The 25,350-nt window shown below is 40.7% G+C and overlaps 1 protein-coding gene across 1 annotated transcript in view; it reads left to right on the top strand.

The window, feature by feature from the left end:
* Positions 1–9,487: 9,487 nt before the first annotated feature.
* Positions 9,488–25,350, top strand: part of cachd1 (cache domain containing 1) — a 104,044-nt gene continuing 88,181 nt past the window's right edge. Inside the window, exon 1 of the mRNA XM_026146152.2 lies at positions 9,488–10,073. Coding sequence (XP_026001937.1) covers positions 9,825–10,073 — 249 coding nt within the window. The 5' untranslated portion in view covers positions 9,488–9,824. The remainder of the gene's footprint in view (positions 10,074–25,350) is intronic.

The following is a 25,350-nucleotide window of genomic DNA, read 5'->3' as shown; positions in this document are numbered from 1 at the left end:
AAGTCTCTTTTTTTAACTTGTTTTATCAGTTTTAATCTTTTAACTTTATGCATCAAGCAAAACATTTAATTATATGCAACATTCTCTGACTTGAATAAATTAGTTTAACATTTAAACCTATTTTCTACACATTCCAGCACATAAAATAAAATATTTTTTGTGTTTTCACTCACTCTTTCAAACAGATGCAAGTAAAACACAGCAGAAAATAAATAAAGTCAAAGACTCAGCGGTCCTTTTGCTCTATTTTCACCTGTAAAGCAGGAGCAGGGTAGGCGGAGGGTTACCCTGGTGCAGGTGTGCTGCGGTCAGTTGAAGAATCCGCGCGAGTGTCTCTGTGAGTTTCCCATCACGTCGTAGCTACTCTGTGCTTGCTCGGAAGTTTAGGGGTTTTTTTCGCTGTAAAAAGAAGTTTTCTTCCCACGCACGATGGACGCTAATGTTTTTGTCACTTTTTATGGAATCAAACTCAAAGTAAGGTCAGTACTTCCACGCTTTAAACGCTGCACGCTCATACTCTCTCCCACAATCGATATACGATCCATTGTTGATCTGCACACAGCTGCTGTCACCAACGTCACTGTCGTGAGGCATTCTCGCAAAAAAAATCACGGTTTTAGTAACGCAGTAACGCAGCGTTCCTACGGGAAAGTAACGGTAATCTAATTACCGATTTTGCAATAGTAATCCCTTACTTTACTCGTTACTTGAAAAAAGTAATCAGATTACAGTAACGCGTTACAAGTAACGCGTTACTGCCCATCTCTGACCACGACTCCAGTGTTATATGAAGCTTTTATTGTTTTCAGTCTTTCACTGTAAATATCTTTGTGTTACCAACACCCATGCTTAGTGATTGCAGTGTATGCTCCATTAACTGAATCTGGCTTTGGCTTTATTTACACAGCATGACAAAATCCATTTGTTGTATTTTCTAGTTCCCACGCACCGAGGCACCTACTCTACCAGAACACCATTTTGTATATATGTAGCTGTGTAAGCTCACAGAAGAAGGCTTCAAAGATGGTTTTGGTTTAACCCTTCCACGGGTAATAGCCATGTTTCCTTCTGTTTATATGCCAACAGAAATTTCAGTCAAAGTCTTTGAAGCCAGATGTGGAACCCTACAGTCTTCCTGTTGTGATTGGGACTTTGCTGGATCTCACCCCAAATGTAATTTAATATATTCACAAATCCTGAATCCTGGTCTAATCAGCCTCAGTTTCTCCTCTTCGCCTCCTTTATCATCCCAAACCAGGTGGTTCTGTGGGCCTGTGCTGTAATTAAAAAAATGCAAATGGGGTAATCCTGTAAAACAAATCCTTCTGTCTCTGTTAATGAAGACCCCCTAACTGCTTTTTTGTGTAATGAAATATTTGTCTGTGAGTAAACCAGCATTGCTCTCTCCAAAGAGACATGCCAGTCAGACAGCCAGTCGGGATTAGCAGTTTCACGGACAGACTGGGCCACTTTTGGCTGAGCTGCAGTCTGAAAACGATCCAAGAGATAAATGTTTAAAAAAGAAAAACAATGTAAGTATGTCAAGCTGGAGTTGTGGTTGCAATTTGTTGTAATAGCTCTGAAATGCTGCCATATTTAAAGGCAGAAAACTATCTGTAACATATATTAAATTTTACCTGTTGAAAAATCAAACACTGACCATCAGAGACACAAAAGATCCAAACCCCAGCGACCAGAATTGAGTGAAAACAAATATTTGTTAAGTGTCCCATCCCATCAAAATGGACACAGCTACAGTTACATACAAACTTTCTTTCCTTGCTTTAATTGAAAAATGTTGTGGTTGGTGAAAGGGCTTGGGATAGGCTTGACAAAACCCAGATTAAATAGATTCAGAGTGATCCATCCCCTTAGGCTTCTTCTTTTGACAATGCATTGCCGATTCATTCCACACCTGTAACTACAGCTCGTGCAATCCAGTGCAACTGCTCCACAGTAGACACTGCATTTGTGGCCCTTTTGATATTTAGTCTTTATTGAACTCAAGCCAAGGAGAGCATTGGTGCCTCCTCTGGATTCAAAAAGAAGTTTGATTGTCTCGCAGGAAAATGACCATACTTCTCACTTGACCTACACTGTGACCTCAGTACATGCTTTTTTAATGAGTTCATGCTATCTCATTGGCAACATCATTATTGTTCATGTTGGAATTCATGGCCATTAAACCAACATTAAAGGAAAGGATGCCTGAGTCAGAGTCAGGCCATGTCCACACTAATACAGTTTTGTTTGAAGACACATCGTTTTCTCTCCGTTTTGGCCTCCCGTCCACGCTGAGACGGTGTTTTCGGTCAAGGAAAACGCAGCGTTTTGAAAACGCTCTCCAAAGCGGATAGATTTGAAAACACAGTTTTTGTGTCACATTGTGGCCATCGAACCGGAGCCTTGAAAACGATGACACATTTTAGTCATGTGATGCAGTCATGTGACCAATTAAACTAAGGTAGCGGAGGGCATTAAACAGCAGTGGTTTTCTTTGCTCTCAAATTTTACAGCCCTATTAAAGATTAATATCAGTCTGTACATGCTCCAGATAGCTTTTCTTTCTCACTCGCTTTTGCAACTTTGTACTTTTGTGTTAGTGGCAGCAACAACTCCACCTCATTATCAGTCCATTTTAAAAACTCGGTGCTTTCCCTCAACATTTTGCCGGGATGTTTCAAAGAGCAAACGGTGGAATCCGCTTGCATTTCACGCATGCGCAGTACTGGAACGTAAGCGTTTTCGGCCGCTTCAATGTGGACGCACAACCAGTAGCGGTGTTGCCCAGGGCGGCATCGTGGTGGGGGGCGGCATCACGGGCCTCGGCAAAAATAAATAAATAAATAAAAATAGCGCGTATTCTTTTTTTTTTTTCTTTTTTTTTAATTCATATTTTTATTAAGGTTTCAAAAGCAGGCATTCACAGTATGTACATCATGTAAGCATTCTTCATACTTAGGTTATCTGCCTTAAATACTGAAATAGTATTTTAATTTACATCCAAGTCATAAGGGAAGAATACTTACAACGATAGAATAGAAGTAATTGAAACCATCACATAATCCGAAAATCAAAAAACAAAACTAACAAACCTAAGAAAAGAGGAAAAAAAACAAAAAAAAAAAACGGATGTGTTGGTATGGGGTGATCCTATAAATATATATACATACATCATAATTATTGGTTTGTAATAGTAAAATCTAGCTTTAGTAAAATCTAGCTTTAGTATAGTAAAAAATAGCTCGTATTCATGCTGCCCCGACGTCATGCCAGCGCATATTGGGAATGGCATAGGCACTGATTGGTTTTCTATCGCCCATTTGCTGGGAGTAAGGGCGCGCCTGCTGCTTGCAGCACAGGGAGGAGAGGGCGGGGCGGCGGGGGATTCTCTGGCTGGCTGGAGCAGCATCCAATAACCAACTCGCAAAATAAAAACAAACCAACAAACACGAAAACACCAGACATTATGATACAGACTTATAATTTGCACCGATGTTTTTCGAAATTCTGTACGCGAAAAGTGAGCGCGAGAGCCCTCGCTGCGCCTGCTCGCTGCTGAAGTCAAAGTAAAACTTTATTGTCAACTCCGCTACAGTACAGAATATAGAGAGACGAGACGACGAGGCTCCAGTTACAGCAGTGCAAGTAAACAAACAATATATATAAGAAGAGTAAGAAAATAAATATGCACTTTAGGACCAGGGATAAAGGGATCAATAACAATTTAAAATTTATATTTTACAGTTTGATGATTTAAAGTCTCACACACAGCCCGTCGAAAGGGGAGGGGCCCTGCTGTTTCCAAATAGAGCACATTTCATTCATAATGATGTAAATCCAAGCCCATTATGTATTCATGATCTGAATCCTGGGTTGTCTGAAATCCCAGAAATAAACCTTAGACAAAGTGAATCTGTGAACTAAGGTGTAGGTGTGCTAGGTTATGTTGTGGTGATCCTCGATGTGGGGGATGGGTGTTCATACTGGAGTGCAAAATTAAAACCAATGGAAGATGGACAAGAAAAGTTCAAATCCATCAGGTGCTCAGTTTAGAAAAAATAGAAAAGAAGAGGAGGAGAAGATGCAGGTAAGCAAATGTGTCATTGGATAATGGCAGGTCATCCTGAAACAATCAGAATCAGAATACTTTATTAATGCCTAAAGAAATTATGTGGGTTACAGTTGCTCCAAGAAGAAATGGTAAAAATAGCAACAGTAACAGACTAAACTCCAAACAATACATTATGTTACAGATTTTAATATTAATTAGTCATTGTCAATTGTTGATTTGTTCTGTTCTCATTGTATGACGAATTATGATGGCTGTTTGGTAGCTATTTGCATACTATGCCTCTCTCTCTCTCTTCATATGTGTGTGTGTGTGTGTGTGTGTGTGTGTGTGTGTGTGTGTGTGTGTGTGTGTGTGTGAGTGTGTGGTGGTGGGTGCCAGAGGGTGTGTTCGCCCAGGGCGCCAAACAGGTTAGGACCGCCACTGCGTACAACTCTGTAAAAATGACTGAAAACAATAGTGTGGACGCAGAGCGTTTTCAGATGAAAACACCGTTTTCAAATTTATCCGGGCTAGTGTGGACGTAGCATCAGTCAGATCCACCTTTCACTGATCATGGCCAGCTTCAAAGCACCAAAATGATGATGGCCAAAATGGTCCACTTAAGGCTTCAAGATGGAACTTTGTTATCTGGCAGGTGACGAGATGTTCACTGTCTATGTTGTATTAAAGATTAACTACTAAAATGTGGTCATATTGCTCTTTCCTCCTATGAATGTTTGCTAAACTTGTCTGCTACTGAATCCTGTGCAGCAGACCAAAATTGTTTGATAATATAAAATATTGCTGTTTGAGTGACCTCTGCACACAGCTAGTGCATTACCACACTACCAAACTACAAACTGCAGCATTCTTCCTAGACAATGTGTACAATCTGTGACAGGACTGATCAGTACAACTGAATAACTGCTGGCTCAGACACCTGACATCACTTCCTTTTTTTTAAGAAAAAATAAAAGTCAAGTTGTCAAACAAACTTCATTTCTACATCACTGCAGTAAATGCGCCTGCCACAGCAGTGCACTTATGTACATACATGAAAACATGCGCGCACACGCACGCACACACATGCACACACATGGTATTCAAACACTTCTCTCACCACCGCTAGAGCTTTGATGAGGTTAGCCCTGCTGGTGGCTTTAAAAAAGAAGAAGAAGAAGAAGAAGCACAGAACTGACTGTCATGGCGGGGTGCGCCGGTGTGTTTTTGAAACAGGACCCAAAAGCAGATGTGGACGAGGTGTTGCAGGTTTAAACAGAAAACGATCCTTTATTTGGATGATTGCAGGAGTAAACCAGGAAACCAAAGTAAACTGACAAGACACTAAGAAACAAAATACTAAACGGTACTGAGACCAAAACCTAAACTATAACTGAGGTGGAAATAAACAGGCTAAGACTATGACTAACGTGGAAATAACAGACGAAAACTAGACCTATGACTGAGGTGAGGTAAACAGACGAACCGACAATGGCATGCAGAAAACAAAGGGCTTAAATACATACAAGAGGTGATCAGGGGAAGTAGAGACACATGAGGGGAACAGCTGACTAACATAAACCTAATGACAGGACCAGGAGAGGAAAGCTAAATACAATAAACAAAGAACACATGACACTGTCAGAATAAAACAGGAAACACTAAAACTAGACATGACAACACAAACTAACAGACCTAATACATAATGAATAAATACAAGAACCCAAAACATAGAAAACCAGAGGAACAATAAACAAAAGCTGCCCAAACTAAAGACAGAGAGGAAATGACACAAAACGAATCACATAACAAAATGAGACAAATACAAACATGAACTCAGAGCGCTGGGTCAGAGACCCAGCCTGTGACACTGACCAAATAATTTTAAATAGTTTGGGCATTTTTTTTATTTTACCCTGAGCCACTGAGTTCTGCTTCAAATTATGTTAATTTTGACATTCTTTCCAGTATTTGTGCAAGGATCTTTAAATATTTTCTCCCTAGCAAAGAACAACTAAAACTCTTGCCTGATGAAGGTGAAAAAACACAGAGCCTGGAACACTGGGATTTTCTGGGGAAGTGATAATGTATGCGATGCACACACTACAACCTCTCAACAAACTTCCTTGTGTTTGTAAGTATCCAAAAGCATCTGACAGCCACACAAACATCTGACGGAGTCCTCAGCCAAAGATACAGACAGACGACCTATTCAGGAGCACGGCAACCGAGTCCGGAGTCGAGGACCTTTCTAACGCAGACTACAGCCTGCAAAGCTGTGTGTTCAGCCAATGAATCAATCACACTTGCATCTGATAAGCAGTGCAACCCATTTGACTTAAGTCATCAAACAGAATCATCATCAGTAACCACAGTGTCAACATTTTGCCTTTAACCCCCTAAATAATTTTACTTTTTCATTCGCTTCATTTGGTGTAAGAATGTGTCTTGATTTTGCTTCTTCAAATAAGCCCAAACTAAAAATACTTCTTAGCTTGACAGATGCGGACAGGCGCTGAAGTTATTTTGGCTTCCCTGTGAAATCATCTGGCAGCGCGTCTATTCTACACTGTGATCAAAACCATGACTAAACATGTTTGAGTGAGTGACTGAAACCTAAAATGCATGCACACACCTAAAGATGCCAGCTGTCTAGAAAGTGACGCATCTAAAAAAAAACACTAAAGAAAGAACTAAACTCTCGCCAGTGATGAAAACAGGACCAGTTTTGGCCACACCAATATCGATACTTTTAACCTATAAAAGCAAGCTTACATTGGGAAGAGCAGCTGAATCATCATTAATTTGCAAATTCTGAACACACTTTAAGGACTACTAAATCACTATGATTTTCTCTTTTTAAAATATTTAGTTAATACAGCAAAACAAGCCTTTCAGCTTCTAATATATTTTGAAACTGGGTTTTTTGGAGTGCTGGAATGTAAAAGTGTCCTTGTATACTAAACTTAGAAGATAGAAACAAAGTAACGATCCTATTGTGCTAGTATCAGTCCCATAGCAATCTGCACACCTCTATTCAATACTCTTGGGTAACAGAACTGATGTCATTGCTTATTCTTGTAACCCCTTTTTCTTGTTAGGTCATAACACACAGTAATGAAAAATGGAGTCTGTATAGGAAAAAAGGCAGAAGAGATGATTTTTTAAAAATCTTTTTGTGAATGAGTTATAAAGTGGTACACTGCCACTGAGGATCTTATTACGTGACCACGAGAGCTGGATGTAATGTTTTTATGCTGTCCGAGCTTACTCTGCACCCAATCTAAAAATTATGGACTGATTTGACAGAAAGTGCCTAATTGTTCCTGGAGGAAATATAAAAATGAACATGTTGTATCTACACACGCAATCTTCCTTCATCAAATAATCCCATCAAACACCAATGAACATCTCACCCACCCAAAACCTCAGTCAGTTGTCTAACTGAAAATGACACACAGCAATTGCTAATATTACAGGGCTAGTGATCACTTTGAAGTGATTCCTGGACTTTATTGTCTTACAGCAGGCCTGTTCAGTAAGAGGCTGCCAAGCCAGTGTTACCAGAGCGACATTACACTTAAACTGATGTAAAAAGCATGCATTTTCTTAACCGCTTATCCAATTTAGGGTTGCAGTGAGGCTTGAGCCTATCCCAGCTCTCATAGGGTGAGAGGCAGAGTACACCCTGGACATGTTGCATGAGCCAAGACAGAGAGGGGCATAGAGAAACCATACAGGCACAGGGAGAACATGCAAACACCTCACAGAAAGGCATGCTTAAGTGAAATGTCACACTGAGGCCATTTTTTTTAAAATATCACTAACACCCCTGAATTCAAATTTACATGGGAAAATATATAAACTGACCTTTGGAATAAGCCCATAAATGAGATTAAGGCAATGTAAGCCGAAGTTGTTTTTCATCAAAAAGACATGTAGCAGGCATTTTGTGCCTGAGTGCAATGCTGGTTAACCAGAAAATCTCTGAAAAGTTACAAGCAGCCATGAGATGGCTGGGAAAAGGCCAGTTGTGCAGCTGCAAATCAAATAGGCTCTGCAGTCCAAGGAAGCTGAGCGGCAGGCAGACAGACAGAGAAAGAGGGAGAGAGCAATGATTAGAGGTCAGCTGTTGAACGAGTCGGAGCGCTGTTATACTTCAAAAGCCTCAAATTATCAGACCCGACCACAACATTCTTTAACGAATGATCTATCTGTCACACTTTATTTTGCAGTCAGCAATCAAAATATGAATTGCCCAAATACACCAGGCTTCTGCTTTTTCTCAATTCAACTCAGCTCCAAGTACAGTTGAAGCTGTGCTGAAAACAGGAACTGGATTCTTGTAGGAGTGGAGGCTCCCGGGGTTATAGTACCCAGTTCATTCACAGAGATGTAAAAGCACAATCCATTATATGGAACCAATTTACTATGTTTGCTTGCTCAAGAGGTTAACACTCATTTGGAAGCAGGTCTCAGCCTCCCTATGATAGTATATATATTGCATTAATGGTACCTTTGTTTCAAAATTATCACAAGACCCTGTTTCACAAAGGAGCAAATCTGAGCAAGACAAACAGTCCATGAGTTTTATTAATTCATCCCGATTATCGTGTTTTAAATGCAAGATAATAAGAATATTAACCTTTTAAAAAAACTATTGTGGTGGATATTAGACTGAAGATAAAAGTAAATACATAATACCTACAATTTGAGGGATTATTGGTCAGACAGTATCTTATTAACTCAAACCTGCATTGCAGATTTTGACAGTTTAAACTCTCAATAACACACACACACACACACACACACACACACACACACACACACACACACACACACACACACACACACACACACACGAGAGAGAGAGAGAGAGAGAGAGAGAGAAACGCATGTTATCCAAACTGCTTCATCCCTATGGATACAAGGTCGCTGTCTCACACTGCACTGCAGGGCCTTTCAACCTAAATCAGTGATTTGGGTTATTTCGATAAAATTAGCTTTTAGCTGAAATTAAACCATTAAAAGATTAATTATTTTTTCAAGTCTATAAATAAAATACAGAGTTAAAAATAATAAATCATTGTGAAACTCCCCAGAGGCGCTTCCCTTTTTGGTGACTGGTAAGAAATCTTTGAAGGCGTGATGGTGCTTTCGATGAACCTCGAATTAAAGAGATTTCTCTATTTTTGAGCAGTAATTTATATGCACCACTCATATATGAATATAAACCTGTTTTGTCACACGTTGAAGAATTGGGACTGAGAAATAAAAACTCTTCCCATCGTATTTATCTATAAAACAGGGTTATTTCATATCGGCGGTGTTCTTTTTCACGGAGCTACTGAAGGCATCGCGAAAGCCTGATCCATTGATCGTCAGATCCAGGCGCCGGCAGGACTCCTCGGTGTTTCCACGCCTACTACTTTCACCCCCTTTGTGGTGACTCTCCGGCTCACACACACTTTGCCAGACTTCCAGGAGTTGGAGCCACTGATCGAAGAGGGAACACCGACAACGTAAGGGGGAAGAAAAGAAAGAATAAACATATTCCCTGCCCCGCATGGATTTGCTTTCTTCTCTGGAGGGATTTCAAGGAGGTGCAATGATTTGTGTCGCTGGGAATTCTGGAGACTTGTACCGGAGAGAAAGGGCACACGTACTCTACGCTGCAAAGTTGTAAAAGTAGTTTCCCTTGAAGTTCCCCCCCTCAAAACCACCCGTTCTGACTCCGTGCTTCTCCAGTTTGTAAACCCCCTCAACCATCATGGCGAGGCGGTCAGCGGAGAAACCTCTGTTTTTGAGACTGAACGCGCGCGCTGCTTTTCGGGATAAACACATTGGCTCGCGCGGAGGCTTCATGGCTTTTTCGCGGAGCTTCGTGTTAATCTGCTTGGCTCTTTCTAGTGGATATTGCGGAGCCGAGACGGAGTTTTCCATCCTGGAAGAAGCGCAAGTCTTGGCCGAACAAATGAAAAAGCTGTCCTCTCAGGAGCTGGGAGTCTTCACTATGCAGGTAATTAAATAAAACAAATAAAAGACACCAAGTTGTTTGAAGAACCGCTGAATGTGTTTGGGTGCAAAGCAGATAACCTCCGCTCGTGTCACGTCGAGCGAGTTGGAGCGGGTTTTAATGGGTTTTTTTCTGGCGCAAACAGGAGCTCTAAAACAGGCCTGCACAGCGCAAAACTAAAATAATAACAACAATACTCTCATAACCGCAGAAAAGATAGTTTGTCGACAGAGATGTTAAAAGTGTTGCGAAACAATAAGCTTCTATGTTGCAGTGTAACAACAGGCTCTTTGAAGTTGGGACGCGTTTATCTGGGACATGAACACGCCGGAGGTTTGAGGTTCTGAAAGGCTGGCGTTTTACCCTTTTATTCTTTTTTTAAGCTCTTAAGTAGTCCCAGTAATAATGAAATTTATTTAAATTCCAATACCTTCAGTTATTACTACACTCTCTGTGTGTGTTTGTTTTTTGTGCGCGCTACCTGAAAATGCCAACAAAAAGCGGGACAAAGTGTCCTTCATAATGCACGTCATAATTTCTTAAAAATGAGTGCCCTCTGTCCCGCTGTGTGCTCCTGAGCACATGTCATTGTGCACATACTCGAGTTTATCTTTTACCTGGTTGATAAATAATCTCCCGCAAGTCAATCTGCTGCAGCATATGGGCTCATCCAGAAAATCATATTTCCCCCAGAAAGAGCTGGTGATGGTTTATGATTAAACGCAAACAGCCTGGATTTCACGTGGATAGAAACACACTCTCTCAGCATCAGTTCTAGCACAAATGATTGCACCTAAAGCTGCCACTGATACATGTTTTCTTCATGAGCAATGTTTTTAGCAATTTTAGAATTTGTTTTTGTAGATTTGTCTAATAATTTAATTAATAAAACTCCACAAAATTGAAATTTCTGTGGTCACATCTTCTTAGTCCTTCTGTCTATTTAAAAGCCCCAAAACACCAAAAATATTCAGGTCCAAAAGGAGGAAATCTGCAATTGTCACAATTTTCTGCTTCTAGCTGTGTGCTTCATTGCCTTCTAAAGACACCCCGCCGACTGCTTTCAAGATAAGGGATTAGTTTGGTCGTGATCAGTGTTTGTTGTCCGCCAAGCAAGCGTCACAGTCAAAATAAAGATGCAGATGTTTTGGAGTTTTGATCTCATGAGATACCAGCCGAAATGAACCCATTCAACAGCGAGTCGGTGGACATGAGAGACAGATCTTTCTTTGGAGAGTGGAAGTCATTTCATTCAAAAATTCCAAACTCAATCACTCCATCTTGCAAGCAGATTTGTGTTCATCTTGTGTGATACTGAAGTGAGCATTTTTGGGGACTCATTCTTAGTATTGTAGTGACCAAACAAAAAATGCTTCGACTCTAAAAAGAAGCCAGAGTCATCAGTGAGAATGACTGCATTGTTGCAGCCCCAGTAGACGAGTAAATGCACTATATGATAATCATCCATCCGTGCAGTGCTGCATTAAATCACCAAATGGCAGGAGGGTGCAGTGCCAGGGGTGTGAAGGAGGTGTTTAGCACTTCAGAGGCAGAGGAGCTCGCAGGCCCCGAACACAGAGGCGCAGCAGCGGGGGGGCCTCGGCCCCAAATGGTGTTTCATCTTCTCTGCTTCCACACTGAGTCGCCTTCATCCCAGCTTTGGGAGTCGGCTTTGAGGGCTTCCTCTGATCCCACCGGATCTGCTGTTGTCACCGCTCATCCCCTCCCTGAGCTCCAGTTTGTGCTCTCGCCGCCCCGTTTCTGGTTCTTTCCATCATTATCGCTCTCCCTTTCTCTGACTTTTTTCCCTCTCCCTGTGCAATTCTTGTTTTCAGCTCCTGTTGGTGTGAATACTTTGAATTAATAGCTGTTTTCCCCTCAAACGAGAGTAAAACGCCTCCATCAGTGACAAAGATGTAATTAATACGAAATGATCTCAGCTTATTGTCGGCCTCACTTAGATTCTCGTGACTAATTTCGCATTCATACAGCAGCGTACAAAATGAAGTGTTCAGCAGTCGGCATCCTTCCCCCGTGTCAGGGGAAAACGGTTTTGAGCTATGAAGATGTTGCAGAGCTCTGAAAATCCGACTTGGCGTGAAGCTTTTTTTTGTTTTTTTACTTACTTCAATTGAAGTGGCACATTTCACAGATTTGCCAGAGTGGTTTTCCAGTGAAAACACAACTGCAAGGGTCTGTTTCAGGCCACGAAAGGACATCGGCTGTGGTGCTCATATCGTGCCTGATTGAAATTCAGAGATGTGCCAGTTCAGCTAATTTTTTTTGTCCCTTTCTCTCTTTAAAAGAAAAACAATCTTTTCCACATATGTTTGTATCCAAACAGAATCACTGATTTTCATTAAAAGTCTTTAATTTCTTGAGTCACAGCTGGCCCTCATTATCTCTTAAAGGAGTTCTTCAGGTTTCTTTGTCCACTGAGCTATGTGCCGAGTTCACGCGCTGCCTTTTCAGATGAGATCTGAGGATTTTGCCATCAAGTGAGCATCCCAGCATGCCCATTTAAAATGTAATTGTACCCCTCTGCACCCCACCCCTCATTCTCTGGCAGATGTGTAATTTGAGGCTCGCCTCTCATCGGTGTTTCTGAGTCACTGGGTTAGCCTTGTTCACTCTGTCATTGACTTAGTCATCAGGGGACTTGAGGGCTTACAGCTGATGCTTTTACGCTGACAGGTCTGCTCTTAATATAAATATAAATATATATGTATTTGATTTAGTGGTGAAACCCTAATGTAGGTAGGGTCAGACTTTGCAGGTTTGCGACGTATCAATCAGAAACTTGATGACAGTTTTCCCTTTTGAGACGTTTCATATCTTCCTGAATAATTTATGATGAAGATTTCTACATTACGACTGCTTATTGTGAAAGGAGAAGGTCTTAGATACCTATAGAGCTTTTCATGCTCGATTTCCTGCAGGCTTAAGCAGAAGGCTGAAGATGGCAAGTTTAGTTTTGGATCTCGATAGGAAATTCAATCTCTTTTCTTACAAAACACACGACTGCAGCTACTTTTGACCAGTAAGTGGAGCAACAGGCTTGATCACTTGTAAACATGCAGTAAAGAGAGATGTTAAACGTACATAGCCTGATTGCTTTTAACGTTGAGAAGCATGTATGCACTATTGGCTGCTTATTTATAAAGAAAGTTTCACTGTGTTAGTTTCAAGGGCCTCAATCCTCATACAACAGTATGGTTTGAGGCTGAACCCCTGAGGCTGGCTCGTCCATTTATCCCTGGCCCCCTAATTGAATATTGATAGCGTAGTGAAGGTTTGTGTTGGGGTAGCTCTGACAATGTCTTCACTCTGCTATTTTCTGGTTTGGGATCAGTCCAATGGTAACAGAGCTGAGATTGACACTTTGTTGGTTTCTTTAACCTAGACTTGGCTTGATTTGATTTAACATGCACTCCTCTGTCTCTCTCGGTCTCCATCTACCTTTATTCTAATCTTCTTGCTCCCATTTCTCTTCTTTCTCTTTTATTGGCCTGTGTTCCCGTTCCCTCACTTTATATTGAATCAGTTGCAGAGACAGGGTGGGGGAGGAGGAAGGTTTGAGGATATACAGCAGGACATCAGAATTCCTGCTAGGCTCTCTGCAGTACAGCTTCAAAGCCTTCTTGCCTCTTACTGCGTTGCCTGCATGGCTCTGTGCTCAGTCAAGGTTACTATGAGCCTCACAGGCCCACCGCTTCATCTGGGACTGTTACTATTCCCCATCCACACTCTCTCTCTTTTGACTTTGAGCCTTCTCTAAGTGTGCATGTTGAAGCAGATCATTCAATTAACAACATGATTACGATTTATTTGTGAGCCACTGTGCAGCCTGTCTGCTCAGATTGGAACCTGGTAGTCTGAGAGCATTTTCAGCTGATTATAACCCAGATTATATGAAAGAAGAGGTGTCTTATAGAACTTTTTATTTTCAATAGTCCTCATCTAATGGGAATATGAGCTTTTCAGTGTCTTTTCAGCACGTCTCTGCTCTTGCCTTGTTCCAGCTATAATGGGGCTGTTTTTAGTTCCCTTTCTTCGGGGCACAGAGGTTATGTAATGCGACCAAGTTTTCTCTTTCAGTAAGTGTACTTCTGCAAATGACAAAATATGAGACTGTTTCACTGATGGAAACAGTCTCATTCATTCCTCCATCTTTACTATGTTTATTATGCAAGTATTCAAACAGAAGCTCTGCATGATGTTGCAGTAAAATTTTATTCTGATGAACTCTTGAGCATTCTTGTTGTTCTTTCTATCTGGCATTTAAATGAGTGAGTCCGAGCAGGGTTAGATCGTAAAGTCGTCACAGCAAATGTGAACTAACCCAGTTGTCTCACTTAATTAAAATGCAGTTCACATATTTAAACCGATATTCTGTAATTAATATTTTATTTTGTGCCAGCAGAGGTGAACCAATGTATAAACGAATTAATTTTACTAGGAACAACTAGGAAAATCTTTCGTTGGCTCAGCTCTAACCTTGTATGGAGACTGGCTCGTGAGTTGGTACGTACATTCTTGGTTCCTAAACAGTGAATACTAATTTGGATTGAGTCTTGCCTTGTTGCTACCCTAGTAGGCCAAGGTCTAAATACGAATGACAGAATTTCAAGTAGTGGAAGCAGAGTAAATTTGAATGGTTGTCATTTTGTGTTAGCCTAGTGATGGGCTTTGCCTTTTGCCCCATGGCAACTGGGATAAGTTGCAGTCCCCCTGTGGCCGTGGAACTGGAAAAGTGCTCAGAAGAATTGATGGACTGTCGCAGCCTAATCTTCAGATTGTTCTATATCCTTATTATCTAAAGACCACAACTTTAAGCTTTCCCACACTTTACAGAAAGAAAGTATCCACATTGAAACAACAAGCACAAGATCAAATGTTAAAAGCAAAGTAAAATTCTTGGGTGTTTGCGGCTCAACCATAGAATTTATGGGGGAATGGGTTAAAAGTCTTCCTGTCTGGTTTTTAACGATCTCTGTTAATGTGACATGTGGTTACTTTGTTTAACCTTGATTGGATTCTAACCTCATCCCATTAATGGTATGCACTGTTTGCCTTTCCCTCCGATCTCTTTTTATGTGTTTGGTTAATAGAACCAGGAGTGCTGTGAATTAGTCGACCTTGAATTGAATAGCAAGGCCAGAAGTTTTTCTTCTTTTTTCATTCTGACCATAAATTGTGATGCATCTCATTGGTATATGAGCCCCCTGAGGCTGTGCTGGACTGTCTGTTCTTTTTTCATTTTAACAGTGTCTTTTTTTCCCCCAAGCTTTTATTGCACAGAAAAGTTTCTGTTGCTTTAAAACTACCTGCTTTTAAAACATAGTTGTTAGATTCTTGCTCCCAAGTTGCTGAAGATGCATGAATACTTCATAACTTCAAGCTGCAATGTTTTGCAGTGTGTGCAGCTTTAATGTTTTCTTTTTTTGTTCTTTATTGTTTTTATCCTTGCTGAATTGCAAATGAGCATCGTGCACATTCGAGGCTATACGCTGTCTACATTTATTGGCAAGAGTTTTTTTTTTTCTTCTATAATTTGAAAGTTGCACTGTTCAGTCGAAACTGAGAATTTGTTTTCCTTTGTTCATTTTGCTGGAAAAAAACAGGGCTCTCTGCCAACAGCTGCAAGGTCCCACAGCAACGTCTGTAGTGTTTTAAACTTGGGATGACTTTCACATTGGTCTTCAAAATTCTTGGGCTGTCCAAAATCCTGGGAAGCAGCCCAGCTCTGTCGATTGTTACTTCTGTTACAATGCAGGAGAGAATAGAGTAAAGAGTTTTTATTAAATCAATGGCTGCTTGTGTGTTTGGGCCTAATTCCAGCCACTGAGGGGTTCAGGCACCCTTTATAACCAAACTGCCTTTGAGAACAGTGTGTCTGGCTTCTAAACCAAGCACACACCAAACGCTGCGAGGTCCCTAGAATTCTTGGATCAAACTAGGAGTTGGGTATTACTGTCAGATAGAAGCTGTCTGGATTTAAGGAGGTCATTTTTAATAATTTTGTCTCTTTTTTTTTTTTTTCTTATTGTTTCTTATCTTGGGTAGGGCATCTATTGGTCTTATTAGAGTCTACTGTTTAATATGATTATGACCAAGGAGGCCATCTTCTTTTATTTTTATTTTTTGACGTGGCTCCAGAGGTGGGAATGTTGACTTTACTTTATTAGTTCAGACTTTTAAATTAATGCCTATTGTCTAGCTATTGTTGGGTGGACTGTTGTTACATTTGTGCAGATATGCATGGTGCTCAAATATGAAAGCCTGTGGTTTTGGATCAGTGCTAATTTGACTGTGTGGTAGTTTTAAGAAAATGTCTTCATAACAGCACCAGGCTGAAAGATCACTGATGAAACTTGAGATTCATACAAACTCCCATTCACACTTTTTTTTTCTCAAAAGAAAAAAAGGTGTCCACAGTCTGATTTGCACATTTCTTGGTTTCAAAAGTTTATCTTCTGTCTGTTCTCAGTGTGTATGCACTAGAGGCTTTAGTACATCACATTTCCACATCACACTTGCGTAAGTTGCATACTAGACAATGATGGGCTACCAGAGTACTTGGCGTATCAAAAAGTTGAGCATAGAAAACTTTCTTCCTTCAGCAGATAAAAGAGAAATTTTCCACATGTTTTAAGTGACATTTTCTAAGTTATCCATGTCAGGTTGTAAAATTTGACTTGTAAATACAAATTGTAGATTGTTTTGTGTTTGAGTCGTTTTGGACTGCAAGGCTGTTGGAAGAGCTTTATGGAAAGAAATATATTTTTTTCCAGAGCGTTTACATGATACAGCTTTCCATCATTTCGGTCAGATCCCTTTACATTTTCAGCCAGTTTAAGTACAGCCTGCTGCACTGCCTCTTGGCTCCCGTTGGACAGCGGTCAGGACAAAGCATGAAACTGATGTTCTTCTCCTTCTGCACCAGCTGTTGTGGTTTAAATCTGTCTGTACTGTCGTGGCCAGATCATTTAACTCACCGCTTTTTGATCCGTTTTCCACATTTCTTAGTTAAAGGAGGGCCTCTCAGTTTGGCTTTGACTGAAATTGGTTTTGCTGTGTTTTTTTTGTTTTGTTTTGTTTTTTTCCCCCACAGCCTCTTAAGCCTGTACATTTTTGTAACTGTTTTGGTTGCACACTCTTTTCCTTTTTCCTCCTGACCTGCTCCTAAAATGCCAAGCTCCTGTTAAGAATCTCGATGGAATGTTTCCTTGGCTGCTGTCGCAGTGCTTTGAAGTTAAGCAGTTAGATTAGGAAGCTGTAAACATACTGTCCTTATCGGTTTAACCTGATATAAAGCTAAGTGGGCCACTTGCAGGTAGAGCTAGCATCTGGCATTATTCACAGAACAATGAACTAAATGTTCTTAAATAAAGAAGTATAGCCCTGAAATATGAATGTCAACTAGTTTCACTATTTATCTATTAGCAATTGCCCAATAGTCACATTGGACACAATAGCCATCTGTTACCATTAATATAGCAGCTGAGCTCAGTGTAGATGGATAAAACATGAATAACAGGTGGAATATTGAGCTGTGACGGAGCAGATTATGGACATGGGGACAACTGGACATGTTACTGGCTGTGCAGAGCAGCGAAGGAACGTTGCTGAACCGAGAAGATGGTCCTGAGTTTTGAAAACTTGTCCGGAGCAGAGCAGCCAAATCAGATGGGGTTTTCACACCTAAAGAGCTGCAGACTGAGGCAGAGCAGTGTGACCAGTGGATGAGAGAGAGGCTGCCGGCAGATGTGGACAAGATGATGAACTTTAACTTTTCTACGTTTACAATAATTTCTTAAAATCTGTTTCTTCTTTTGCTGTGAGGTCTGTTTTTAAAGTGCAGGGAGTGACCAGTTCAATCTTTCACAGTGATGTTAGGTATGGTCTTGTTTGTTGTACTCTGTTTATTAATAAGTTCTATCATTTGACCTACATTTGACCTTCATGATCTAAAGTGAATTTATCAAAAAAAATTATAGAAATGAATAAAACCTTTAAACTTGATCTTAAGTGCGTATTTTGTTAAATCTATCTTATAATTTGGGAAAATTTGTTAAAAATGAACAACTTGGCTTTTTCAAGAAACAACTTCTTTGCCGTTCCTTCTGTTGTTGGAGGATGGGTTCAAACTCTATCCCGTGGTATCAGATGGTATGGACTGCTTTACTGGGTATTAGCACGGATTTTGCAATTCTATTGTCATGACAACCCTAGGGTATACGTGAACTTAGTGCTACAATGACACGTGGCAACAGTTAACACACTTTGTTGATTTGTGCAAACTACAAACAAACAAAGAACTCTTTTCAAATCCATCGCACTCGCAATTTTTACCTCGTAGGTCTAAAGCTACAGACTTTTGTGTTTTTCAAATGTAAGTTTGGATCCTAGCTAACCCACTAAACATCTGAGGCACACAATAACACAAATGTACCACTCAGTCGAGGCAGCGGTAGACCAGAAACTCATGTGTTGTGCAAGATAAAACTACTATTTTCGTCAGCGAAGCTTTCTAGCGTACACAAGTTTGCAACGGCTTTGGGCCCATGTTAGAAAGAAGGATCTCTAAGCAGAGAACGCACTCAATCTGTATTTCTTTTGGTTGGCTAAGATTCAATTGTTGGAGCTGATCCTGTCTATAGTGCTTGGCTTCTGTGCCAGTCAGCGCTTTTTTCTGTTAGGAGGGATTGCAGACTGACATCTACTGTAGGAAACGCATCGACTGGGCTTATTTTTTTTTTTTTAAAGCAACACTTAAAAAAGCTGAGCTTTCCCAAACTGAGTGAAAATAGTAACAATATTGCGTAACCTTTTATTCTGATTTAACCACAGTACGTGTGACAAAACACTGAGATATACATAAGATATTGAGACCACAATAATCCAGCAGTAACTTTTGGTCCAAATGTATATAATATTTGTATAGTTTCATCATCAACTTTCCTGACAACTGAAATTATCCACGCAGTTATCTCCTGTGTGTTGAGCTAAATCCTGTCGTTGCGCAGCGCTCCAGGTTTTTAGCAAAAGTAGCTAACTCGGCCCTCTGCTTATTAGTGATAAGAACTAATTAACAGGCTGTGCTTAATCGGCTCATTCTCACTTTTTCTTAATGATTCTCTCTTTCTCTGTTACCCCTCTCACTCTTCATGTCCCATTCGCCGTCACCCTCCCTCTGCCCTCTCTTTTCTACACACTAATTCTCTCACACACACATAAGCCACAATGAATGTGTGTGCATGTGTGAAAGAGAGAGAGGATCTTTATTGGTGATCCAAGCTTTGTGTTTTCTTTTTCTAGATTCCAGCCAGTGTTACTTAGTTAGCTCCAACAGGAGATGACCTGGCAGTGTGAGCCAGGGGACCCCAGGCCACCCTTTAGCAAGTCAGTCCCTTCATTCGCCACAATGGGCGAGACTCAAAATGAACTCCGCCTGAATAAGAGAGAGAGAGGGGAAAGGAAAGGGGCGGGGGTTGTGGTGAAGGCAAAGGGGGGCAGTGAACAAAATGCCCATTTGGGAGGGCAAAGAGAATACGGGGACCAGCTCCCACTCCCCCTGCCCCCCAGACAACATGGTCCCCATCCCCCTCAAAATGCGCAGACACACACACACACACTCACGGATGCATGCGCACACTCCTGCAGAAGAGGCTTTACATTCTTGATGAGGAGAGTTGGAGCTCCAACTGTGGAGAAGCAGATCAGACTGTTTTGCATGCCTTTTTTCCCTCGTTTCTCTTTCTCTGCTTACGCCTCTTTCTCGGTGCTCTGAGTCGCATATATAATCGCCCAACTTTTACTTTTGTTAAGGAGCGCTTATTCCGAGGGTGTCTCAAATTTTCACCCATGTTTTTATGCCTAGTTGCAGTTTTTTGTTTTTGTTGGGTTTTTTTTGTATATGGTAAGTGCATTTTCTTTGGGAGGGGGGGATGGAGATCTGACTGCGCATAAGTAACAGCAGGCTTTAAGGCAGCGTGCAGTTCAGAGCATAGACAGAAAATGCTAAAGTAGGTGCTGGGGGTTGGAATGAAAACTAGAGTAGAAAAGATCGTGTGAATCGGTCACAGCCAAGAAATGGCAGGCTTTCATATTGTGGAGTCTCACACACACTCACAAACACACAAAAGCACAGTGGCAGCAGTCTTCTCTCAGTTTCTGAGGATTTGTAAGACGCCTCCCAAACTCTAGGGTCACAGGGTCATGGAGGTGGTCTAACTTCTTTATTCACATACTGCGAGACAGTAAAACATGGAAACCTTGTGTAAATTTACAGGCCCAAGGCCCATCAGTGCACCGATGTAAAGCTGTGGTAGCGTGTATAGTGTGTGCATGTGTGAATTCACAGGTAAGCAACCTTAAATTTGACTAAAACACAATATGAAGAAGGTGTACTGTAGCCGAGTAAACCTTTGATTTTATTTTGTGAAAAGCAGCAGTGATTACATTTTTGGGCAATTGGAGGCAACAAGCCTCCAGCTCCATTTAAAGATGTCCAGGTAGTAACCACACAGTTTTGTCCACTTAAGCCATTGCACTACAATGCCTCAACGTGAACTAAAATGTGGTACATATCTAGTAATATGTAGTACGATCATAGAACACAAATATTTGTCATTGGAGTCTGTCTGCAATCCATCCCCATACATCAAACACAGAGCAATATTAGCAACGTTGGGCCTCTGGCTCTGTTTTGGTCTCAACACCCTTTTGTTTCAATGACTGACCTTTAAACATGAAAACAATTGGTCTTTAAAGCAAAAATAATGAGCTAAAAGACAGTAAAGTCCATGGTTATAATGCTGTAAATGCTAGAGATACTTTGACATTTGGGTTTTTGTGGCACTGGTTTCAGCATTGCTGGAATACCTCAGGAAAAAAAAGAAAAGTATGATCTTTATGCCTTCAGGTTTCAGTGGATTAAAAATGCTTTCACTGTTTCTACTTCTTTGCCTATCTTCTCGAACATCTTCATCTTCTCTTGATTCATGGTGTAATTGTGTCTGTGGGTGGTGGCATGTGAAACCATGTCCTTTGCCTTTTGTACGCTGCTGGCTTGCTGGCTTTGAAGATGAATCAGGAAGTGACCTGGACTAATGAGTTGAACTCTGGACTCTCTGCCTCCGTCTGTCTCTGTAAGACAAGGCTGGTTGGAAGATGAAAAGAAATGCGTTGTTGTTTTTCTTGCACAGAAAATGGCAAAGGGGGAAAATGTGCTACAGCTCGCTAATTAGGAGGCAAGGAGGAGTGTCACAGCTTTGAGCATGAGATGAAATGCTGGTAGACTCCGAAACACCACTTTAACTGTTCCAAATGCGTGTGAATCCCTACTGTCGCGCTCTGGTGCTATCCATATCTTTATGTCTGCCTATACACACACATACACAAGTCTTATAAACATGGAGACTCATAAAAAGCTACATGCACAACTGTGTTTAGCTATCAGTGTCTCTGAGCTCAGATATGTGTCTACTAAACGAGTGGTTTATTTGGTTTAGGCTGACTCAAAAGTAATGGAACATGAGCATTAGGCCAAACAGGCCTCAGTGTTTGACACGGAGATGGCCAGCTTTACTCAAGATCGCCAAACAGTGCAGCTCTCTGAAATAAAGACTGCAAAATGATATTTGTTCCCTGGATAAACAATGAAAAATCCAGGCGTACTGTGTACACTTCGCATAGATTGCGCCAGTACAATATAATGGTTTTTTTAGTCAAGTCGGGATTTGATGACCAATAATGTCTCACGTGAGGTCTGACTCATAAAGTCATATTGCTCTTGTTGCACGGGGACCATCTTAAGATGTTCTTGCAGCACATTTCACTTGTAGGCGTTGAGTTTAAGAAACTTACCAGTTATCCTATGCTTGTTTACACTGTCTTAAGTGCGTCTGTCCAGGTTCTCTATGTGATCTCCTCCTGTTTGACTTGGTTGTAACAAACAGTTGGCATGTCCTGCTTTCTGAGTGTGTCAACTTGTGGTCAGGCTCAACAAACCTGCTACTGTTGATGTGTATTGGTGTAGTATGAATAGACTGTTTTTAGGTTTCTGACATGTTTTTCTGTACAATTTACAGCCTGAATCTCTTCTGACTATACCGTCACTTATATGTACTCACCCAAAACCTGCAAGCCAGTCCTTAATGTCATGATCCTTTCTGTGACGTAACCTGTGGAGAATCCCTTTAAATGATTTTACTGCTTTTCAGTATAGATCGTGTCCCCCGTTACTTCCTGAATTTAGAAAATCTGTGGTTCACAAAGAAAACGTCTCTCATCCAACAGACAGACGGCGTGTTTTTGAAATCAGTCCTGGCATTCTAGCTGAGAGGTCTTAATGTTGAGTCAATAGCCTAGCAAGCTGGTCTGTCTCCTTTATTTCTTTCTTTTTAAAGTTTTTGTTTTTTTCTGGCAGAAGCCCAGTTATAACGCTTTCTACAAGAACACTACAGTCTCATTTTATCCGGTCTCATCCACTCCTCCTCATCCTCTCTTGACTTCCACACTTCTGTTTCCCAGATCTTTACTTTTCAGTAGACCAGGTTTGTTTTAGGCTTGGTTGGCTGGTGTCATGCCAATTATTCTCAAATACTCCAGCCCAGGCATCAGTACGTCAGCTGGCCAGGTTTTCTGCTGGTATCTTGCTGGCAAGCGAACAGGGTGACAATGTGCAGCTTTTCTTCACTTGTTATGGACTTAGTTTTTTTTTTTTTAAACAATTGTGATATAATAATGCATGTTTTCAGAAAATGTGCTCAGGCTGTGTAGCCTGGGAATTGGACAAAGCTGAGAGCTCATGTTTCATTTGCTCTGGCAGAATGTGTCTGAGGTTCATCCCTTTCAGATTTACAAATAGCCTTGCCCGTGCTACCCCAATCAAAAACGTGAGATTTTTCACAGGTTTTGCTGCTTTCGAATGCTTGCAAGTCTATGCAAATGTGCCCGCGTGCTCCCATTGATGATTTCAGTGAAGCTGAATTGAGAGCGTCATGACTAATTTGCATACAGGCGTCTGTCTTTGGCTTGCATTTTCACGGCTCTCTGCCAAATGCGAGTTCCTTTAGCCATTTTCCCACATGGAACTTCCTGTTTTAGAGTCAAAACATAGGCTGTATATAAAAGATGGAAATAGTCCGTTGCAAAGCTCGAGTTTAGCAAAATTGAAGAATAATTGTAACACTAACCACACACACAAATGCAAAATAAAGAAAGTCTTTGATGGTGTTTTGTCCTTGATCTGAAGCAAGTAGGAGTTTTAATCCTGCTCTGTTTTCATGGCTCCCAGTCACAGGAGTGCAGCCAACACCTCTTACCTTTCCCGGAAACGTTAGTCTGTCTGCGTTACCTGGTCTATGTGTGAAAGCACTGTTAGGCTGATACTGAGCTCTGTGGGAACAGGTATCTGTGTTCACTGGTGGTGTAGTCTGCGTGCGTTTGTGCCCACATTTGTAGTGGCGTGCTGATTTACACTCCTCTGCACTGGGTTAGTTTTAGTGATGTGACTGTATATTGTAAAGTATGAGATAATGAAGGAACAAATAAAATGATTAACTTACTCAGTGGATCTAATTTTGACTTAAAAAAAAAAAAAGTAAGGCAGTCAAATAAAAAATGAGACCGACTTTTATAGTAAGTGTAAAATCATGGACTCATATAATCTACCTACCCATTCTTAGAATGTGAATATTATTTCGGTGTTTAATGAGGTGCCAAACCGAGCACGTTGACCGCCGCAGCAGGAATGCCAAATGGGTGAATCTTCTTCGAGAGGAGTCGTCATATGTCTCCTGCATACATCATCAAAGAAGCACGTCTCTCCCCCTCCTGGCTTTTACAGCAGCAAAGCCATTTTTCCATTTACATACTAGAAACTTGTGAATGTCCTTGGGGAACTCTCTCCCTCTCTCTCCCTTTTGAAAGCACTCATGCTCAAGCTTCTGCACACACCAGCGATCGACTCATGAATCTGAATAGGAGAGGTTTTCGATGTTTAGACAGCTCAGGGAAAAAAACGAAACAAAAAAAACCCTGACACCCCCCCAACAGTTGACATGTTGATGAAACTGTGTGTGTGTGTGTGTGTGTGTGTGTGTGTGTGTGTGTGTGTGTGCGCGTGCCTTGGATTTACTATATATCTATATCCTTTGCATATAGGAGAGTTCATATTGGTTTTTAACTCAAATTCTGTATTTGCACAAATTTCAGGTGAACTAGGTTGGACCCTTACTTAATAGTACTTTAAGTTGCTGCAGGCTTGTAGGTCCTATGATGTTGAAACTGACATTGATGCATTGGTTTAATTCCTTTTCCTCAATTTAATGTGAGTAATCTGTATCTGCAGGTATTTAAAAAATACAAATAAACACCTTGGCAGTCATGTTTCTTTAAATTACCATACAGGAAATAGGCCTGTACTTGCTGGGGTGAGAACACTTTGCTTCACAGACTTGACAAAAGACAGGAGAATCTGCCAGAGGCTAAATTTTCTCTTTATTCAGCCAGTTCCAGATGATTCATTCATTCATTCATTTATGGCTAATAAGGGAGATGGCTTGCTTTGTTTTCCTTTTTTTTTTTTTTTTTTGTATTAGCCCTTTCCGACATCTGTGCTGACTCATTCTGCCTATCCTCCGGGAATTTAGTTGTTTCAATTCTGAGCTAAAGAGAATCTCATATGTGTGTCTATTCAAAACAAAACACATAGTTGGCTGCTGGTAAGAAGTGCTATAGGGAGAAAAATAAATAGTACATATCACTGCCCTTTCTTCTCATGAAGCTGCATCTCAAATCTTATTACCTAGATAATCGGCCTTGTAAAGTCCCACATTTGAGCCCACACTAAAAAAACAAAAACAAAAAAACCTGACCTGGCAAAAACTAGTACCGACAATTTCTGAATAAAATATGTTGAGTATTTTTGTAGACAAAAAATTAAGAATGTTCTATTTTTATTCAGCTTGCATGTTGGATTGAAACAACATGACAAGTACAACAAAAACAAAAATATCAGTAGGTAATCTAATCCAAATTTCCAACCGAGAAAACAGTTTAGTTAAACAGATGCATATTTTTCATTTCAAAGATTTTCACCACCTACCATTTTTGAGACCTACTGCCCTTAAGCAGTCTTTCAAACCATCCATCCATCCAGGTTTTCAGGCAAATAAGAGATTGTGAAATAGATTATGATTGTAGATGAAATGACTCATATAATAGTGTTTTTTCTACTGTAATTTATGGCTGTTATTCCCACCAGTGTGTA

Source organism: Astatotilapia calliptera, chromosome 17, assembly GCF_964374335.1.
Source record: "Astatotilapia calliptera chromosome 17, fAstCal68.1, whole genome shotgun sequence".
In the NCBI taxonomy this organism is placed as follows: Eukaryota; Metazoa; Chordata; class Actinopteri; order Cichliformes; family Cichlidae; genus Astatotilapia; species Astatotilapia calliptera.
This window is presented reverse-complemented; position numbering and strand designations above follow the sequence as displayed.